Source organism: Coloeus monedula, assembly GCF_965178545.1.
Source record: "Coloeus monedula genome assembly, chromosome: 14".
Lineage (NCBI taxonomy): Eukaryota > Metazoa > Chordata > Aves > Passeriformes > Corvidae > Coloeus > Coloeus monedula.
This window is the reverse complement of record NC_138794.1, coordinates 14,322,412-14,339,325: the sequence shown is the minus strand read 5'-3', so window position 1 is coordinate 14,339,325 and position 16,914 is coordinate 14,322,412. Positions and strand designations below refer to the sequence as shown.

Below are 16,914 nucleotides of genomic sequence, written 5' to 3'. Positions count from 1 at the left end.
CTTCTACTTTCTCTTCAACTCTGCATTCACTGTAAGCAATCAATTTGTGGTGAAGGCATGTTTTTTTCCTTTTCACTTCACAGGGTTGTGGTGGGGATAGGCTAAGAAGCTCTTGATCTCAAAGAGCTGGCAGAAGGCTGCACAGAAAACTGGCACATCTCAGAACATTGAAAAGCTTCACAAGAACATGCATTAGACTTCTGTCTTGTGGGTCAAAACTGTCCAAGTCATCTGGCACCATGTCTTGCTTAGCTTCAGAAATGTAAAAATGGAACTGCTGCAGGGAATGATGGAATAGGAGGTCTCAAAAGATGAAGAGGGAATGGTGCCTTCACAGTTTGGGGGCAGTTCAGCATTTAGCAGATGAAAATTTCATATGCAGCTTTCCCCGTAAGTTAGAAATGGTTCCAAAGTGAACTATCCTGTATTACCTGTCTCCTGTGATTAGCAGGGAGGTTTCAAATCTATCCGTGGGGGATTTGTCTTTTCCAGCACATACAAAACCTCAGCAATTGCTATTGCAGACTGTTTTGTGTTCAGTTTTTTGTAATTTTAACTGTCACGGCTTTAAAGTGTTTCTTACTAGATTGCTTTTGAAGTGAGAAATATTGGAATCGCAGGCAGTCAGTATAAAAAATTTGTTAAGGGATTTCCTAACATCTTCAGGAAACAAGATAGAGAGAAAAGACAGATTATTTTGTGTTATACACTGAGAGCATTTATTTCCAGTACTGTTCTGTCAGTTGTCATAATGCTTCGGAGTGGGGCTCCTGCAGGAGTTGCTTTCAGGGTACAGTGGTTTTCTGCAGGGGCAGTGTATGGTGGAAAGGCAGGATGGGCCCTAGGTAACCTGCTGTTGTTGCAGAGATAAAGTCGGTGGTGTGAAGCCAGGTCATAGGTAATGAAAATTTGCATTGGACTAAATACAGTAGAATTTTTTCATACTTGTTTGAGGAAAAAAGGGTGGGGTGGTGGAGATGGAGAGGGGAAGGATCATATCTACAGTCCTTTGCTTGTAACTCCAATCTAGTGGTATTAAACAGGATCCCGGAAAGTACAAGATGACTTCAACAGAGTGGTGCTTTTTGTTTAATATTGGTTGTGGCCAAGTCAGTGTTCCACTATTGTGCTGGAGCAAATTGGGTGAGGTGACTTGCACTAAGAGCATATTTTTTCTCTTTTTCTCTCCATTCTTCTGGCACTGTGCCAGGGCTAATTGTGCTGGGAGGAATGTGAGGAGACAGCAGTTCAAAAATGGTATTTGGGTGGTGGTAGAAATTGAAATGAGGGAAACTAATATGCAGAAAGTAATGAAATAATCTTACCAGGTAAGCTGTATATTGACATAGTTTCGCAGTATCATGCAGTATGACTGCAGGAAATGGGCATAAGAGTCAAAGATAATTAAAGGCAGCTGTCAGATGAAACCATATCAGAGCCCATACTCCAAGGGAGCACATCTGCTGTGCTCCAGCTGCTGCCAAGCCTTGACTCCACAGCCTAGACTAGAGCTAGTCCAGGGCAAAATCACCTGAAATGCATATAATGTGGGCATCAGGTCCTTGGTGCCTAGGCTTTACAAGTCTACTCTTACATGTCTGTTCTATTTACTCTGTGAGTTTGGATCCCCTCACCAAACAAAAATAAAAAACAAACCAAACAACAACTCCCAAAAAACAACAAATCTTGGTAAAGTTTGCACATTTCTGACAAAAGTGGCGCTCTGTTGAGATGCTAAAACTGTGGTTTGCCCTACAGAAACTGACTTGTTAAGTTTTCAAATTTGTGGCTACAATAATCTGTATTCCATTATTTCTTACTTGGGCACCACTTTATGATGGAATCCAGTCTGCAAAGAAATTGAAGGGACAAGTATTCAGTACTTCTCATCTTCAGAGGAAGCTTCTGCAAATACAGGTTACAAATCTGCAATAGGTTCTGATAGTAAAACCTTAGCGTGTGTGTCTGAAGCACATTCCCTTATGCAACAAAGTCTGCACTGGCAACTATTGCAACTATTATTGTTGTTGAACAGGTGATTGTAGGATATTCTCACTAGTTTGGATCTCCAGCATGTTTAACTAGCATGTAGTGGTTAACTAAACCATGGTTCTATCCATTAGCATATTCTATCCATTCCCTTCTTATGTATTGGTAGTTAAGTAGCATAATGTGAATACTTCCAAAAAATCTGTGGAAGATGAATAAAATAATAAAATCCTCTAAGAACGTTAGCAAGGTTTCTTAGCTCATTTACCAAGTAGCATTAAAAAACCCTTTCTCTTATCCAAGCAGTCTTTAGTATACTTGATCTTTAATAACTTTACATTGTGATGTCATTTTTTGAAGGCTGCTTTTAGTTGAAGCAAGTGGGTACAGATGTGTAAATAAAAGCTCTCATTTTTATGTTAGACATTGCTCATTGTATTTTCTTGTGCTGCCTGAGAAAATAATGTTAAGAAGCAAATGTCACTTTTGTTCTGTTTGTAAAACTAAGAATGTCTTAGTAGAAAAGTTTAATGAATAAAGGCTGCATAAACCTTAAATCTTCTAATGCTTCCCTCAAACCACATGCACAATATTGGACACAAACTGAATAAATTGCAGTGATGCAGCCGTATTTTGGACTTGTACTTGGAATTTGAAAACTCAACCTGGCCTTCCTCTTTTTAGAATATCCACATAAATATGGACCACAAGGAGGTTGTGCAGATCATTCAGTATTTGAAAGAATGCAGAAGTACCAGATGACTGGTATAGAAGAACCAACAACAGAGGTACAACAAAGGCTAATGGATTATGTTGATTAGTAGTTAGTGTGGTAACTTCCTATTTCTTGTATGTTGTCTCTTTTACTTTTGGTGAGCCATCATCCCTCCACATTGTGAGATACTTAAATTACTGCTGGAGGTTTCCTTTTACGTAATTTTTCTAAATTCTTTTTCTCGTTGCTTTTGTAGCATAGATGTTCTACTTAGAGTCTTAATGAATCCTATATGATCTCAAATTTTTCAACAATTAGAATTTTAGATGGATGTGGAAATCAAGCTTGAAATGAGGAATATACTTAATTGCAGTTGAGAAGGAAGAGTCTCAAGATACCTTATCTCCAAGTAATACATTGGTTCTAAAGAGTAATAACTTCTAGATTTTTGGGTTATGTTAATGTAACACACTTGGGATTATCTGAGTGATTTCAGTGGAAAGTTGAATGATATTGGTGGGAGGGTCTTCCTAACAACCCTGTAAGCTTGAAGGGGTTGCAGCACATTACAGATTGGCTGCTGTAAGAGGTAAGTGGAAGGAACTTGTGTACCTACGTAGAGTCCCACAGTGGGTTTGCCTTCAGGTTTGCACCACACGTAATGAAATATTTTTTCCAACAGCAAGTTACTGAGTTTCTCTTAGACTGAGTTCTGAGCTGTTCCAAATATTGGCATAATTTTGTGGTGTCAGCTAAATATATATCAAGAAAACTATGCAATATGGCTTGTCAAATAGCATTAGCAACTTAGTTTATTTATGTTGTGACTCCAGAAATTGTCAACATTAATGCACTTTTCAGCATTGGTAACAATAACATGCTTTTCCAAAAATTTGCTTGTAAAACTTCATGGAGAGAGAGAGGGCTATCAACCAGTGAGTTCTGTAAGGCCAGTGTGCTACCAGATACCGCTTTGACTAACCAGTGTTCCTTTAACTTCATGTTCAGTGTCCCATTTGTTCCATGCTGGAGTGCTTAAACATTTCTGTTTGCTGAGGTAGCTGACTAAGATAATTACAATTTGAAATAACTGGTGTTAGGGAAGGTGCAGTTAAGTCCCACCAGTGCTGATTTTTTTCCTAATCTACCAACTGTTTGTTCATCTTAGAAAAGGATTATAAAAAAGAAAAATTCCAAAGATAACATGAATGAAAAAAATCTATGTAACATTAACTGCCTTTTGTAATATAAAATGAAATGCAGGGAGAGCTTTTGCTAAGATGACATACAAAGTATTTGAAAACTGAATATAATGTACTTAATTCAAGATTCATCAAACTTCGCAAATTAAAGAATGAAAATCTGTTTGTATTAGTGGAGTATGTTTATGAAAATTCATTGTTGTTTTTAGGTAATCTAGTTCAGCACATAGAGCTACAAAATTAATGTATTTCTTTCCTGTGCATGTGTAGAAGCCTGTTGAAGAGCCTAAGAAGGATGATCCACAGCTTTTGAGAAAAAAGCGTGCCACTCAGGCTGAAAAAAACACGTGTCAGCTGTACATCCAGACTGATCATTTATTCTACAAGCATTATGGAACCAGGGAAGCTGTGATCGCACAGGTATTTCCAATCCTTTTGTTTTAAATCACCTGCTTTTACTTCGTGTAGTCCTGATAAATTTCATGTAACTTATCTGCATGTATTTTTGCTTATTTACTTTATAATCTCTTGTTTTATTTGTTAAAGTGGTCTTGACATAATTAAAACAGCATTTTTTTATTTTGCTAAAAAAATGCTGTTTCTGTGACAATAGTCCTGGGCACTTGTGCCTCCTTTAATGGCAGCTGTGGTGTGTTTAGCACCTGTGAGCAGGACTTGCAGTCTGACTGTTCTCAATTGTTACTCAGAAACATATTTCCTGAAGAGTTCTGTCCTGTTTGACAGCCTGCCAAGCCTCTGTTTTAGCACTCGCATAGGCTTCCCTTTGAAATTTTAGCTCAAAACACTGAGTTAATGATGCTGAGATCTATTCCTGTAGTATCTGGTAGAGTGGATGGTTAAAAAAGCAGGGGCAGCTAAAGGCAGATGCTTTTCATTTGTCAATATACTATTAACTGGGAAAAGGATCAATTTGATTTAGTGGTTTTGCTCATAATTTGCTAAAAATAAGCATGTTAATGTACTTCTCCTGAAGTCAGAAGTTTCACTGCCACTTGCAGATCTGAATTTTACTATTTATTCATCACACTATGTAGACAATTCGAGTAATATTTTTCAAAGCTCTGAAGTCACCTTCAAAATCAGCTTTTTAGTGTTAGCATTTCTGTGTGCTCTTAGAAAAGGTAAATGATTTGTTTTTCCACATTTGTGTTCTGCCAGAAATGAAAGAATAATTCTTACCAAGTAAATTTTTTCCTCCAAAAAAAGAAATACAATGCTTTGAATATGATTTGAACTACAGTGTTGTCTTACCAAAGCAGTGAATAAACAGGTATCACAAACAGGTATCTGAAAGTTGATGGAATTATGTCTTTAAATAAAGGCAAATGGCAAAACCCCTTGGTGGTATCTGGCGTGGTGGTGATGCAGGTGCTGGTAGTGATTTATTTCCATCATGGGCCATCATTTAATTCAAAAGGCTTGTTAGAGTTCCTAGAGTACAAGATGATCTATTGGAACTGTAGGCCTTGCAGCTGTTGCTGTTTAAGATGAGCTATAGTGTAGCACACAGATCTTTGAACTGTAGATACTTTTGTTTTTGACAGATTTCCAGCCATGTTAAAGCGATTGACACAATTTACCAGTCAACAGATTTTTCAGGGATCCGTAACATCAGCTTCATGGTGAAACGAATCAGAGTAAGTTGTGTTGGAAATGTTTTCAGCTTGACTGATGCTGTTTGGAGGCTGTATTCTTCAGATGTCCTGGTCCTGTTCACTTATTGTTTTGTAACAGTTCTTTAGCACAAGTGTCTCTGCAGTAAATGATGCCCTAAACCATTTATTTGGTTTGGTTTTAGTGTTTATTGTCAAAAGCCCACTACTTCTGTTACTAAGCTGTGGTCACTTTTTCTATGGGAATCAACTTACTTTATTTCAGCACTGTTGTTTTGTGGTGAATAGACTATTGCTAGTGTCCAAGAACTTTATTACTAAAATAGAGAATGGCTATCCAGGTTGAGGCTTCCTTGTAAAAGTGATAATTTAGGAGGATAAATAGAAATTTTTGGGTACTGATGGAAAAGAAATAGAAGGAAATAAGAGAATGGTGATGTACTACACAAATGAAATTCTTCGTTTATTGTTGCACTTTTTTTTCTAAATATTGGGATGGTAGCTTGTCAAGGCATGTAAATTTTAGATATCATCTTTAACTACGTAACATAGCAAGGTACTGACAACAGTAAGCCTCTTAACTGGCATGTGCAAGTGGAAATGAATCCTGTCTTACAGTTTGTTTCAATTTACTTTTAGATTAACACAACTGTAGATGAGAAGGACTCTTCCAATCCCTTTAGGTTTCCTAACATTGGTGTGGAAAAGTTTCTGGAACTGAACTCGGAACAGAATCATGATGATTATTGCTTGGCCTATGTGTTTACAGACCGTGATTTTGATGATGGAGTCCTTGGTCTGGCTTGGGTTGGAGCCCCTTCAGGTAATTCTATATGAGCCTTCAGTGCTATGAGATAAAGTATTGTACGTAGGCACTAGGAGAAAGGTAGACTGTATCTTTTAAACTGACAGTGAACACACAAAAATCTAGCTTTTAACAATTTTGGTTGGAAGATTTGATTTTTTTTTTTTTTTTTTTTTTTTTTTTTTTTTTTTTTTTTTTTTTTACTATATTGTGTCATTTCAATTCATCTTTCTGTACTTCTGATGAGCAGGATATGAACAATAAAGAAAAGCATATTTATTTTGTTATACAAAGGTGATATTATTTGGATTGCTTTTTATTTATGGTAGGTATGAGTGACCAGTAAAGTGACAGATGAAACAAGTATTTTTGCTCTATATAAAGAGAGCTTACAACTATGCAGTTTAAATTTTGTAGTAGAACTACACTGCAGAACCTTTAGGTTTTCGAGGTAGTATTGAAAGAAATTTTTTTTTAAATCGGTGAGATCTTGTTCTGGGAGATAACAGAATAATTATTGTGTGACTCTTCTTGAACTGATTCTCATTAGTTTCAGTCTAGTTGTGTATTTTGGGTCTAAAGTATGTTCTTCAATGTAAAAAAATCTCAATCTATGAGACTTTGCAAGAGACTGGATACCTTAGTGAGAACATTATTGAGAGCTTTAACAGAATTTGAGTAATGGTGGAAGAAACATGAAACTGTTCATAAAGGGTAAGAGATCAATAGACCCATGACTGCAGTATGTTAAAGGGACCTGTGTGGACTAACCTTAGTGACTGTGGAAGAACCATAAGAAAAATAATGCCCAGATGGTGAATAGAAATGAGAAATTTGGTCTTTGATGACTTTTTTGGTGTATACACTGAGCAAGCACAGGATGAATTGGAACGTGCAGTCCCTAAACACTGCTTCCAAAGCTAAATTTAATTGAGAAAAACTATGATCTGTGAGATTCTCATCCTTAACACACATGCTGACATAGATTAAATGGGATATGTCACTAATAATAATAAATCAAAATTTTACTTCAGAAAGGAAAACTTCTTTAGAGTGATTTTTAGATACCATTTGCATTAGCAATAGAATAGCTGAATTTTAGAACCTTAATAATGCTTCAGTAAAAACTCAAGTTATGGAAAAATTTGGTAAAATTAAAGTCAAAATTTTGGGAATTTACCAAACAGGAAATGTGATGCACTTGATTGCCAACCTTCTAAACATGGATCTCATTAACCAACACATCAGAAGCATTTTCAGCTTTAGTTTGTACTTTTCGTGACAATGATAGATGGGTAACATTAGGCATTTTATATAAATGCTCTTACTATGAGAGAGGATCTCTGCATTTACCATGGATTTTTTTTACTCAGTGAAATCCAAATGGGAGGTAGATTGAGGCTACTTTTATTGGACATTGCACCCTGCTAGTCTTGTACTACATGTGTGATGAAATAAGCGCTCATCCGTGCAGTGAATGCCCAAAATAGTTCTCAAAAGCTATTCTAAACCAGCTAACTTCTTGTGTGAATGTATCCAATCACTGTTGAGAGCATTAGTGTGAATAAATCAAATCTACTTTCAAGGTTGTGTTGATATTGATTATAGAGAACTCTTAGTCTGTAAACCTGCAGAGGCAAACTGTTTGTTGCTCTGGATGTTGGTAGGTAAGTAACACTTCTTTCCCTAAATGTGTGACTGTTGTACTTTTGTCTGAATGCAGGAAGCTCTGGTGGGATATGTGAAAAAAGCAAATTGTATTCAGATGGTAAGAAGAAGTCTCTGAACACTGGAATCATCACTGTCCAGAACTATGGCTCTCATGTGCCCCCCAAGGTTTCTCACATTACTTTTGCACATGAGGTTGGGCATAACTTTGGTTCCCCTGTAAGTATTACTGGTGATCTGTTAACTCATTCTCAGCCATTTCAAAGGGCGTGATTTACAAATGGAAGTTTTACTTCTTATGAACAAGGAAAGTAGAATCCTGACTCCATGAGCATATGTGCATGTACATTGTATACAAACAAAATGGATGGCAACTGAGCCCTTTTATGATTATTTGACAGCACTGGTGCAATAGTGCATTTTGTGAATTGTTTATTTATATTAGTTCAATCCTTTACAAAGGTGCTCTATTATTGTTCCCTAAATACTTCCCTATCTTTATGAAGAGTAGCGTCACACGCATCTTGTTAAATGTATTGTACTTCATCCTGGAGAGGAGGAAGAAGCACTGCAAAATTGATTAAGATGACACTTTATTCAACAAATGGCTCATGTTTATATTTAGAAGTTTATCTAAGTGGAGGGAATTAAGATACCAAGAAGAATGTTTTTGAACAGAACTTTACAGAACAGTTATTTAGGGATGCAACTTGTTTGTGGCAAGCTTGAAAGCATGAGGCTTTTTGTTTTGCCAGCGTGGAATGCATTTCATTCCTCATGCTGGATATTGTAGATGTAGTCCCTGGCTGACAGACTCCTGCTCTGTTTTGAAGTTCTCTTTGTACCTCCCTCAAAGCAAACAAGAGGAATGGACTGTGGTTTCTGTTAACTCCTCCTGCTTTTATTCCAGAGACTGCTGATTACCCTTTTGTGATCATAAAGCCACTCTTTTTAGGAGATGGCAGCTTTTCCAAGTCAGTATTCATTCTGGAACATGCACTTGGGGGTACATTACCAAGCATACAAATATGATGAAACTTAAGAAATTAGATACTTGCTACTGTTGTGTTGGGGGGAAAAAAAAAAACTACAACAGAACAAAGAGAACCCAAAATCAAACCTTGAGTTTATATGTAGTTTTTGTATTGAAAGAAATCTGAGAGCATAAGATGATGGTTTATTGTTTTTTTAAATTCTGCATTCAGGCTACCAAATCCAGGTTACTTTTGCACCTGCCATGATTGAGATAGTTGTAAAATATTTGTTTTGCAGCATGATTCTGGAATGGAGTGCACTCCTGGAGAGTCCAAGAACTTGGGACAGAAGGAAAATGGCAATTATATCATGTATGCAAGAGCTACGTCTGGGGACAAACTTAACAACAATAAGTTCTCAATCTGTAGTATTCGAAATATCAGCCAAGTTCTAGAGAAAAAGAGAAATAATTGTTTTGTTGGTATGTATTAATCCTCCTGAAAGCAGAATGGCTAAGATATTACTGTAATGCTTAATTTAAAATTTCTTTTATTTATTTTTATTTATCTTATTTTTTTTAATTTACTGAAAGATTCTGCAAGTAAAGAATTGAATTTGAGATCTCCAGTACTATGTAAAGTTCTGGGCTGCCCAGCACAGAAACAGCAGGACATACTGGAGCAAGTCCAGCAAAGGGCCACAAGGATTATTAAGGGATTGGAGCATCTGACTTATGAGGAGAGTCCAAGAGAGCCTGTTTAGTCTGCAGCAGAGAGGGCTGGGGGAGGCTCTTCTCTGTCTTTGTAAATGCCTGGTGGGAGGGAGTAAATGAACAGGGTCAGACTGTTTTCAGTCATGCTCATTGGGACTAGAGGTAAGAAGCACATATTAAACTACAGGGAATCCTATTTAGACATTTAAAAGAATTTTGCATTAATTTTTCTTCCTGGAGTCTGATGTGTGAGCTCTCACAAATTTAGTGAGTCTGTGCTTACGTAGGTTTGCACATCTACTCAGGTTTGGATTTTGGAGCAGTTCACCCCAGTACCAGTGCCTTTGCCTTAAGGTCCTCTGGCGGTCAAAGGAGTGCAGGAAAGGATGCAGCTCCTTTGGGGACTGAGCAGAAAGCTTGTTCTTACACTCCCACTCTTATCAGCCAAAACCTTTTACTCAGAGGCTTAAAATTGTATGAATTGTGGGAATGACTAAGCTGGGTGGCAAGCAGTAATGCAAGTTGACTTGAGCTGTATTCTGAAGTCCAGCTTGACCAGGCTCTTTCAGTTGTGATTAGCTGGATGCTTGTTAAGGTTTGTAAGTATTTGCATATTCTTTGTACTGCTTTGTACATAAATATACTGGCATTTTTCAGAGTCTGGGCAGCCCATCTGTGGTAATGGACTGGTTGAGCAAGGAGAACAGTGTGATTGTGGATACAGTGACCAGTGTAAAGATGAATGCTGTTACGATGCAAACCAACCAGAAGATAAAAAATGCAAGTTAAAACCAGGCAAAAACTGCAGGTATGGTGCATGTTTGTTACACTACACTTTAATTTTGGGCATTTAGTGGGAACTCTGATGGGTATTTCAGAATCTGAATCTGCTTACCTGCATTTTTATGAAAATACTGATTTTGTTTAAAATGCTTTAAAATAAGTGAGAAGTTCATAAGCATAATTTTGGCATGGGAAAAATTATTTTCAAGTCACAGTTTGATTAGCACAAATCAGAAATTTTTTGACTGGTGGAGTAGGTTTCAGGGTGAATAGTTCATTTGGAATGGTTCATGCTTTTTCTTGGCATCCACAATTTGTGTTTCTTTCCAGCCCCAGCCAAGGCCCGTGTTGCACTGCCCAGTGTGATTTCAAATCGAGGACAGATAAGTGTCGGAATGATTCTGACTGTGCTAAGGAAGGAATGTGTAATGGTGTCAGTGCTCTCTGTCCTGTATCTGAACCCAAAGAAAACTTCACAGTGTGCAACAGGAACACCCAAGTTTGCATAAAGGGGGTATGGTTTTTACAGTCTTATGTATCTGCTAATGTTGTTTATTGCAGAGCACTGTATTGTGAATTGATGTGGTTTGTATACTTACTGCAGAGGAGTGCAAGCTCAGTCGTTTTTTCAGTACAGATGTTTGATTTATTAGTGTCAGTCAAAATAACAGTGAAAGTACACCAAGGATTAAGAAGTAGGTAACAAGTCCCAAGGTAGCTATACTGTCTGAGAAAGTTACATTTAAAGTTTTTTGTAAAAATCAGGATTATGAAAGTGTTTTCTTTTCTGGTTCCACCTTTTCATTTTTCTTCAGGCTTGGTGAAGTAATTCTGTTGACTTAGAAAACTGGATAGACTGTCAACAGAGGTTGAATTTCGTTTATTGGCAATACACAGTTCCTCCAAACATGTACATACAGTACTGATGTGAAAGCATATGGAATTAAAATTATTCTGAACTGCCATTAGTTTCTGGGGTTAAAGGAAACATGGCAGTTGCTATGAAATATTGATGGGAAGTCTCTTATAAGCTGATCTGTGTTTACTTGAAAGCACACACAAGCAAACATCATCCTCTTAAAGACCTGTAACTTGTGATGCTCTAGTCTGTTTTCCACAGTCCAGGTTTTTAATCAAATACTGCTTGTAATATTTTTCAGCTAATTTATAGCCATCTTAAAGATAGAGGAATTGTCTTTGTATAGTTACTGATTTTGAAACAAGGTTATAAATACACTGAACTATGAGTTTGAAGGATGCTCACACAGTGAAATTAAATACAGACTCTTTTCTGCCATTAATTTTTATTATTTTCCTAGAGAATTATTTGTGAATACATGTGTTTGATTTATTTTTCTTACCATGGTTTTGAGTAGTCGTGTTTCAGTGTGAGCTGTAGTGCTGTGTGTGTTTTGCAGGGTACTCTGAGGCTATAAAAGAAGATACTGTGTTAAAAAATAAAATAGGGTAAATCGCCTTCTAAAAAACGAGAAAATATGCCAAAATATTGAAGTTGAAAAACTCTAATAATTTTTTGTTTATAAGCTTTAGAAAAAAATTGAAGCAGTTGGTTTTATTGATAAGCATATTTAGACCTATGATTATGCTTTCAGGTATTAATTTTTAATATCTTTCCTAATGTTGGTGTGCTTAAAAGTGAAATTGATTTTTGTGGTGTTGTGCTTTTGTCTCCCACAGCAATGTGCCGGCTCTATCTGTGAGAAGCACGGTTTGGAGGAGTGTACATGTGCTAGTTCAGATGGCAAGGATGATAGAGAACTGTGCCATGTCTGCTGCATGAGAAAAAGTAAGATTTGTCTGATCATAAGTGTAAATAGAGCAGGAGGGGTCTGAAAAATCATTTGCTCATGGTGTTTGGACTTGAGTTTTTGTTATCTTGAGAGCTTGAGAGAATTTTTTTCATATGTAGTTTCAGACAGACATTGCATTGTATTTTGTAGGAAATAATGTATTTTGTGTTTTTACAGATTATTAGAAAAGCATTTTGAACAATTGAATACTAGGGTGGATATTTGTACACAGATGTTGTAATACAATAATGGTTTGATTAATTCGTATTCACTTTTCAGTGGACCCAGCTACTTGTGCAAGCACAGGCTCGAGCCGATGGCAGGAATACTTTCATCTTGAAACCATTACTTTGCAACCTGGATCTCCCTGTAATGATTTCAAAGGCTACTGTGATGTGTTTATGAGGTGTCGGCTAGTAGATGCTGATGGCCCTCTAGCTAGATTAAAGAAAGCCATTTTTAATCCAGAACTATATGAAAATATTGCAGAATGGATTGTGGTAAGTCTATTTTTATATAACAAGTCTAATATGAAATGTTCTTGGTAATCAAGATTCATAGTTAAGTGTTGCTCTATATGCGAGTGCTTCAGCATTCTTCAAAATATAATTAGCCCTTTTACTAGTTTTTCTGTAAGCACCCTGTGTGCAACAAATAAGTTTGCTAGGTTGAAGGGAATGGAAACAAATAACAAACAAATAAATAGTATCTGTTATTACCTCTGTTCATTCACATTTTTAGTTTACTGTTCTTTCATGTTTTAACTCTTCATATTTGAATGCTCTGACTTCTTTTAAAGAACTAAATATTTTGGTCTTTAGCATTCATCATTTTTATTGTGCTGGATGGCACTTTAATAATAATGTACTGGAAGAAGAGCTAGAGTGAAACACTGGAGAGCTGCATAGGCAATTTTGTGTAAGCTCTAGATTGTTTTAGGCTTATCCAGCTCTGTTGGAGTGTATCTTCTGTGAAGTACCCTTCTGATACTGGAAGGGAAGTATTGGGGCTTTAATGTGGAAGAAGTTTGGGGACAGTCTTTAAACTGTTATGGTCGCATATTCTCAGTGATGTTTCAGAAAAGCTTTTTGATGACTTCTAAAATGCAGTGAAAAGCCATATTCAGTGTCCTCTGTCTCTTGTTCATGTGTGCCAGCCCCCACAAAATCTTGTTGTTGTTGTTGTGGTTTTGTTTTTTAGGCTTATTGGTGGGCAGTGTTGCTTATGGGAATTGCATTAATCATGCTAATGGCTGGCTTCATTAAGATATGCAGTGTTCATACTCCAAGCAGTAATCCAAAGTTGCCTCCTCATAAACCACTTCCGGGTGAGTACTCCAGCTAATTATAGGGAAATGTTTTCTCCTCAGGTGTTTTGTTCTAAAGAGAAATTTCAGGTGTCTCTACCTATAGTTCTTAGTCTGGCACTGGCACTGTGAAACTACAAATGGAATTGATGCCAGTGAAACAATTCATGAAAATCTAATTCTTGCTTTATTTTCCTATAACATAATATGTATATCAAAAGAAAGCTTTGAAGACTTCTTCCAGTGTCAGAGTTCCTTTTATTTCCTATTCCATGCTACACTTTGTAAGAATTGGCCTGTCCAAGGAACTACTGTTGAGATCCTGAAATGTATTCTGTATGTCCTCCATGCAGTTACTCATCTAGTTAAAACTTTGCAGTTTTAAATCTGAAGCCTTCCAGAAAAATAGTTGTATTTAATTTGCATGGCCAGGGCAATACTTCTGGAAATAACTTGAGTTTTTACAATTAATTTTAATAATGGCTACTTTTCTTTGAAACAGGCACTTTAAAAAGGAGGAGACCACCACAAACCACTCAGCCCCCACAGCGGCAAAGGCCCCGAGAGAGTTATCAGATGGGACATATGAGACGCTGACTGCAGCTTTTTGCCTTGGTTCTTCCTAGTGCCTACAATGGGAAAACTCACTCCAAAGAAAACCTAATAAGTCATTGTCCCCAGCCTAACTCTCAAAAATTGAAGAGGAAACAAAAAGCATGATATGCCCTCAAAACAAGTGGAAGTGGTTAATTTTTAATGAGAGAATCTTCCAGCTCAAAAAGAAGAGAAATGTTCTTCTTGAATATTTTTAATTTAGTGGCACAAAGTCCTAGCATATCATGATTCTTTCCCCCTTCTGTGCTCTTCATTGCTGCATTTTCTTCACTTGCAGGCAAATATGGCTGTAGTAAAACTTTTACTCAAGAATTGAGAAAAATATATATTTTTCAACTGCCAGACAAGGCTAGGAAGCTAGACCACCTCAGCATTGGAGACATTACTTGTCAATGTATATACATTGTTATATGCAGACATGTATTTCTAACGTACACCCGTACTTGTGTGCAATTGTAAACAAGAGAATTGCAATATGGATGTTTCTTTGTATTATAAAACTTTTCCGCTATTAATGAAGAAATTACTGTTTAATTGACATACTCAGGATAACAGAGGATGATGGTGTGTAGTGGTCAAGGGTCCTGTGATGCTTTACACAGCAATTTTGAATCCAATCACACTTTTTTTATCATTATCAAAGTTGTTTCAAGCACTCATTTCATCTTTATCCAACAGCTGCTAAGACACAGCATACAAGACTGGATGGTCTTAGAGAGATTTAACAGGTGTTCTGCAAACTTTGCAAATGTCAGAATGTTTCAAAAATGTTTTATGTAAGTGTCTTCCTTGTAGCTCAGCATAAATATTTTTAATTTGTCTGATTATTCAGTGAAATAATGAATAGTTTGATCAAATATTTCCATGCTTTATTAGAAAGTTCTGCCTTTATTCAAATTGTTTTAAAAATTGCAACCACTTTATTTGGGCTGTTCAGATGTTCTTACAGTTTGGTAATCAAGTTCATGTTCTAAGGGATGTGGAAAGAAAGAAAAGCTGTAGTTTTATTTTCTTTTTTAATTTATCAAGTGTTTGGATAACTTTTCAGCATGATACTGTTGATTGATAACCACTAAAGTAGTGATTTGCCCAGCTACTGTGGCAGCATTAAAACTGTAGTTAGGACTACCAATTTTCCCACATTTATACCAGTAGTGAAATTCAACAGCACAATGTCCCATTCCAGAGTTTTTATTACGAATGTAAATAATTGGCATTTTTGAAGATGAAATAAAAGATGTCTTAAGGTGCTTACTGCTATGCAGGAGATGAAAGGGGGCATTACAAAATGTTTAAGCTTGTGATGTATTTATTGCTTGTTTCCCAAAAGCACCAAGCTAATTAGAGATGCAAATGGCTATAATTTTCCTGGCTTTGCTTAGGAGAAAATTTACTAAGGGTTGGACGGATGTCCTTTGTTTGGTTGGTTTTTTTTTTGTTTTTTTTTTTTGGTTTTGTTTTGTTTTTTAAGAGTATAAGGTTTACACAATCATTTTCATAATGTGACGCAAGCCAGCAAGGCCAAAAATGTTACAGAATATAATGGGATCTCTTCCTTGTAAACTTGTACAGTATGTGGTAACTTTTTCAAAATACAGCTTTTTGTACATGGTTTAGAGACAAATTTTGTACATGAAACCCCAGGTCCAATAGACGATATAAATAATTCTAAATGATCTTAACTAGTTAGAAGTGTATGTAGTTGCTTTTAAGTAATTTTAAATACATTTGTTTTAAGACTGTGCAAAGATTGGAAGTGGGTTTGCATTTCTAAAATGGTGACTTCTATTCAGCAAGAGTTCTTAGTAACTTCTTGAGTGTGGTAGACTTTGGAACATGTAAATTTTTTGCCTGTAATGTTATCCTGTGGTAGGATTTTGGCAGACAAATGCTGCCCTATTTTATTTTGAGTCTAAGTTAAGTGTTTTTTGAAAACAGAAATGTGCACTGAACTCTCCACTGCAAGTCAAGATGTGGTAAAGCCGAAAGAAAGTTCAAGACAATGAAACAAATACTACTGTCGATTTCATGTCCACTGTGTTTTATACAGTCTCTTTTTTGTTCACTTTGGAAATTTTTACTAAAAAATGCAAAAAATAAAGTATTGTGCAAAGATATGTAAGGTTTTTTGAAACTTGAAATGCATTAATAAATAGACTTGATGAAATCATCTTCTGAAGATCCATTTACTTGTTGAACCCTGAGAGCAAAGAGGAATACACAGATTCCACTTTGCTTAATTTTTGGCTTTTACTGTCATGCCAAAATGTAATTGTACTGTCTCTCTCAAAGTGCCCCTCTCAATTTTAACATCATGCGGTTATGTAAGAAAAAATGTGTTTGTGTAACCTGTTTAGGGAAAGCCATGAAATTAATTTTAAATTACTTATATGGTCCAGGAATAAAACTTTTCTTACCTTCAAAATGAAAACTAGGTGCTAGTGGGATGTTCAAGCCTGGCACCGTAGTTACTGATCAATACCTTTGAAAATATATTTGGAGAAGAATATTGGATTTAATATGCAATACTCTGAATGCATGAGACTTACAGAAGGAGCAAATGCGCTTTTTGCAAGGCATTTTAAAACTGCTAAGCTTGATCTCTGGGTTTTTGTGTGTGTTGCATGCTTGATTTAAGTGATAAGACTGCTTTTAAAAGCCAGGTCCTGCCAGTGACTCTTCCATTCTTAGGGCTGTTT

General features: G+C 36.4%; 1 protein-coding gene across 1 annotated transcript in view; it reads left to right on the top strand.

Annotated features, from left to right (window-relative positions):
* ADAM10 (ADAM metallopeptidase domain 10) overlaps positions 1–16,386 on the top strand; it is a 43,206-nt gene extending 26,820 nt beyond the window's left edge. Inside the window, exons 5-16 of the mRNA XM_082290444.1 lie at positions 2,674–2,777; positions 4,177–4,326; positions 5,472–5,564; positions 6,180–6,363; positions 8,069–8,232; positions 9,286–9,469; positions 10,358–10,508; positions 10,814–10,997; positions 12,182–12,290; positions 12,574–12,794; positions 13,495–13,621; positions 14,103–16,386. Of these exons, the coding sequence (XP_082146570.1) occupies positions 2,674–2,777; positions 4,177–4,326; positions 5,472–5,564; positions 6,180–6,363; positions 8,069–8,232; positions 9,286–9,469; positions 10,358–10,508; positions 10,814–10,997; positions 12,182–12,290; positions 12,574–12,794; positions 13,495–13,621; positions 14,103–14,197 (1,766 nt within the window). The 3' untranslated portion in view covers positions 14,198–16,386. The remainder of the gene's footprint in view (positions 1–2,673; positions 2,778–4,176; positions 4,327–5,471; positions 5,565–6,179; positions 6,364–8,068; positions 8,233–9,285; positions 9,470–10,357; positions 10,509–10,813; positions 10,998–12,181; positions 12,291–12,573; positions 12,795–13,494; positions 13,622–14,102) is intronic.
* The last annotated feature ends 528 nt before the right edge of the window (positions 16,387–16,914 follow it).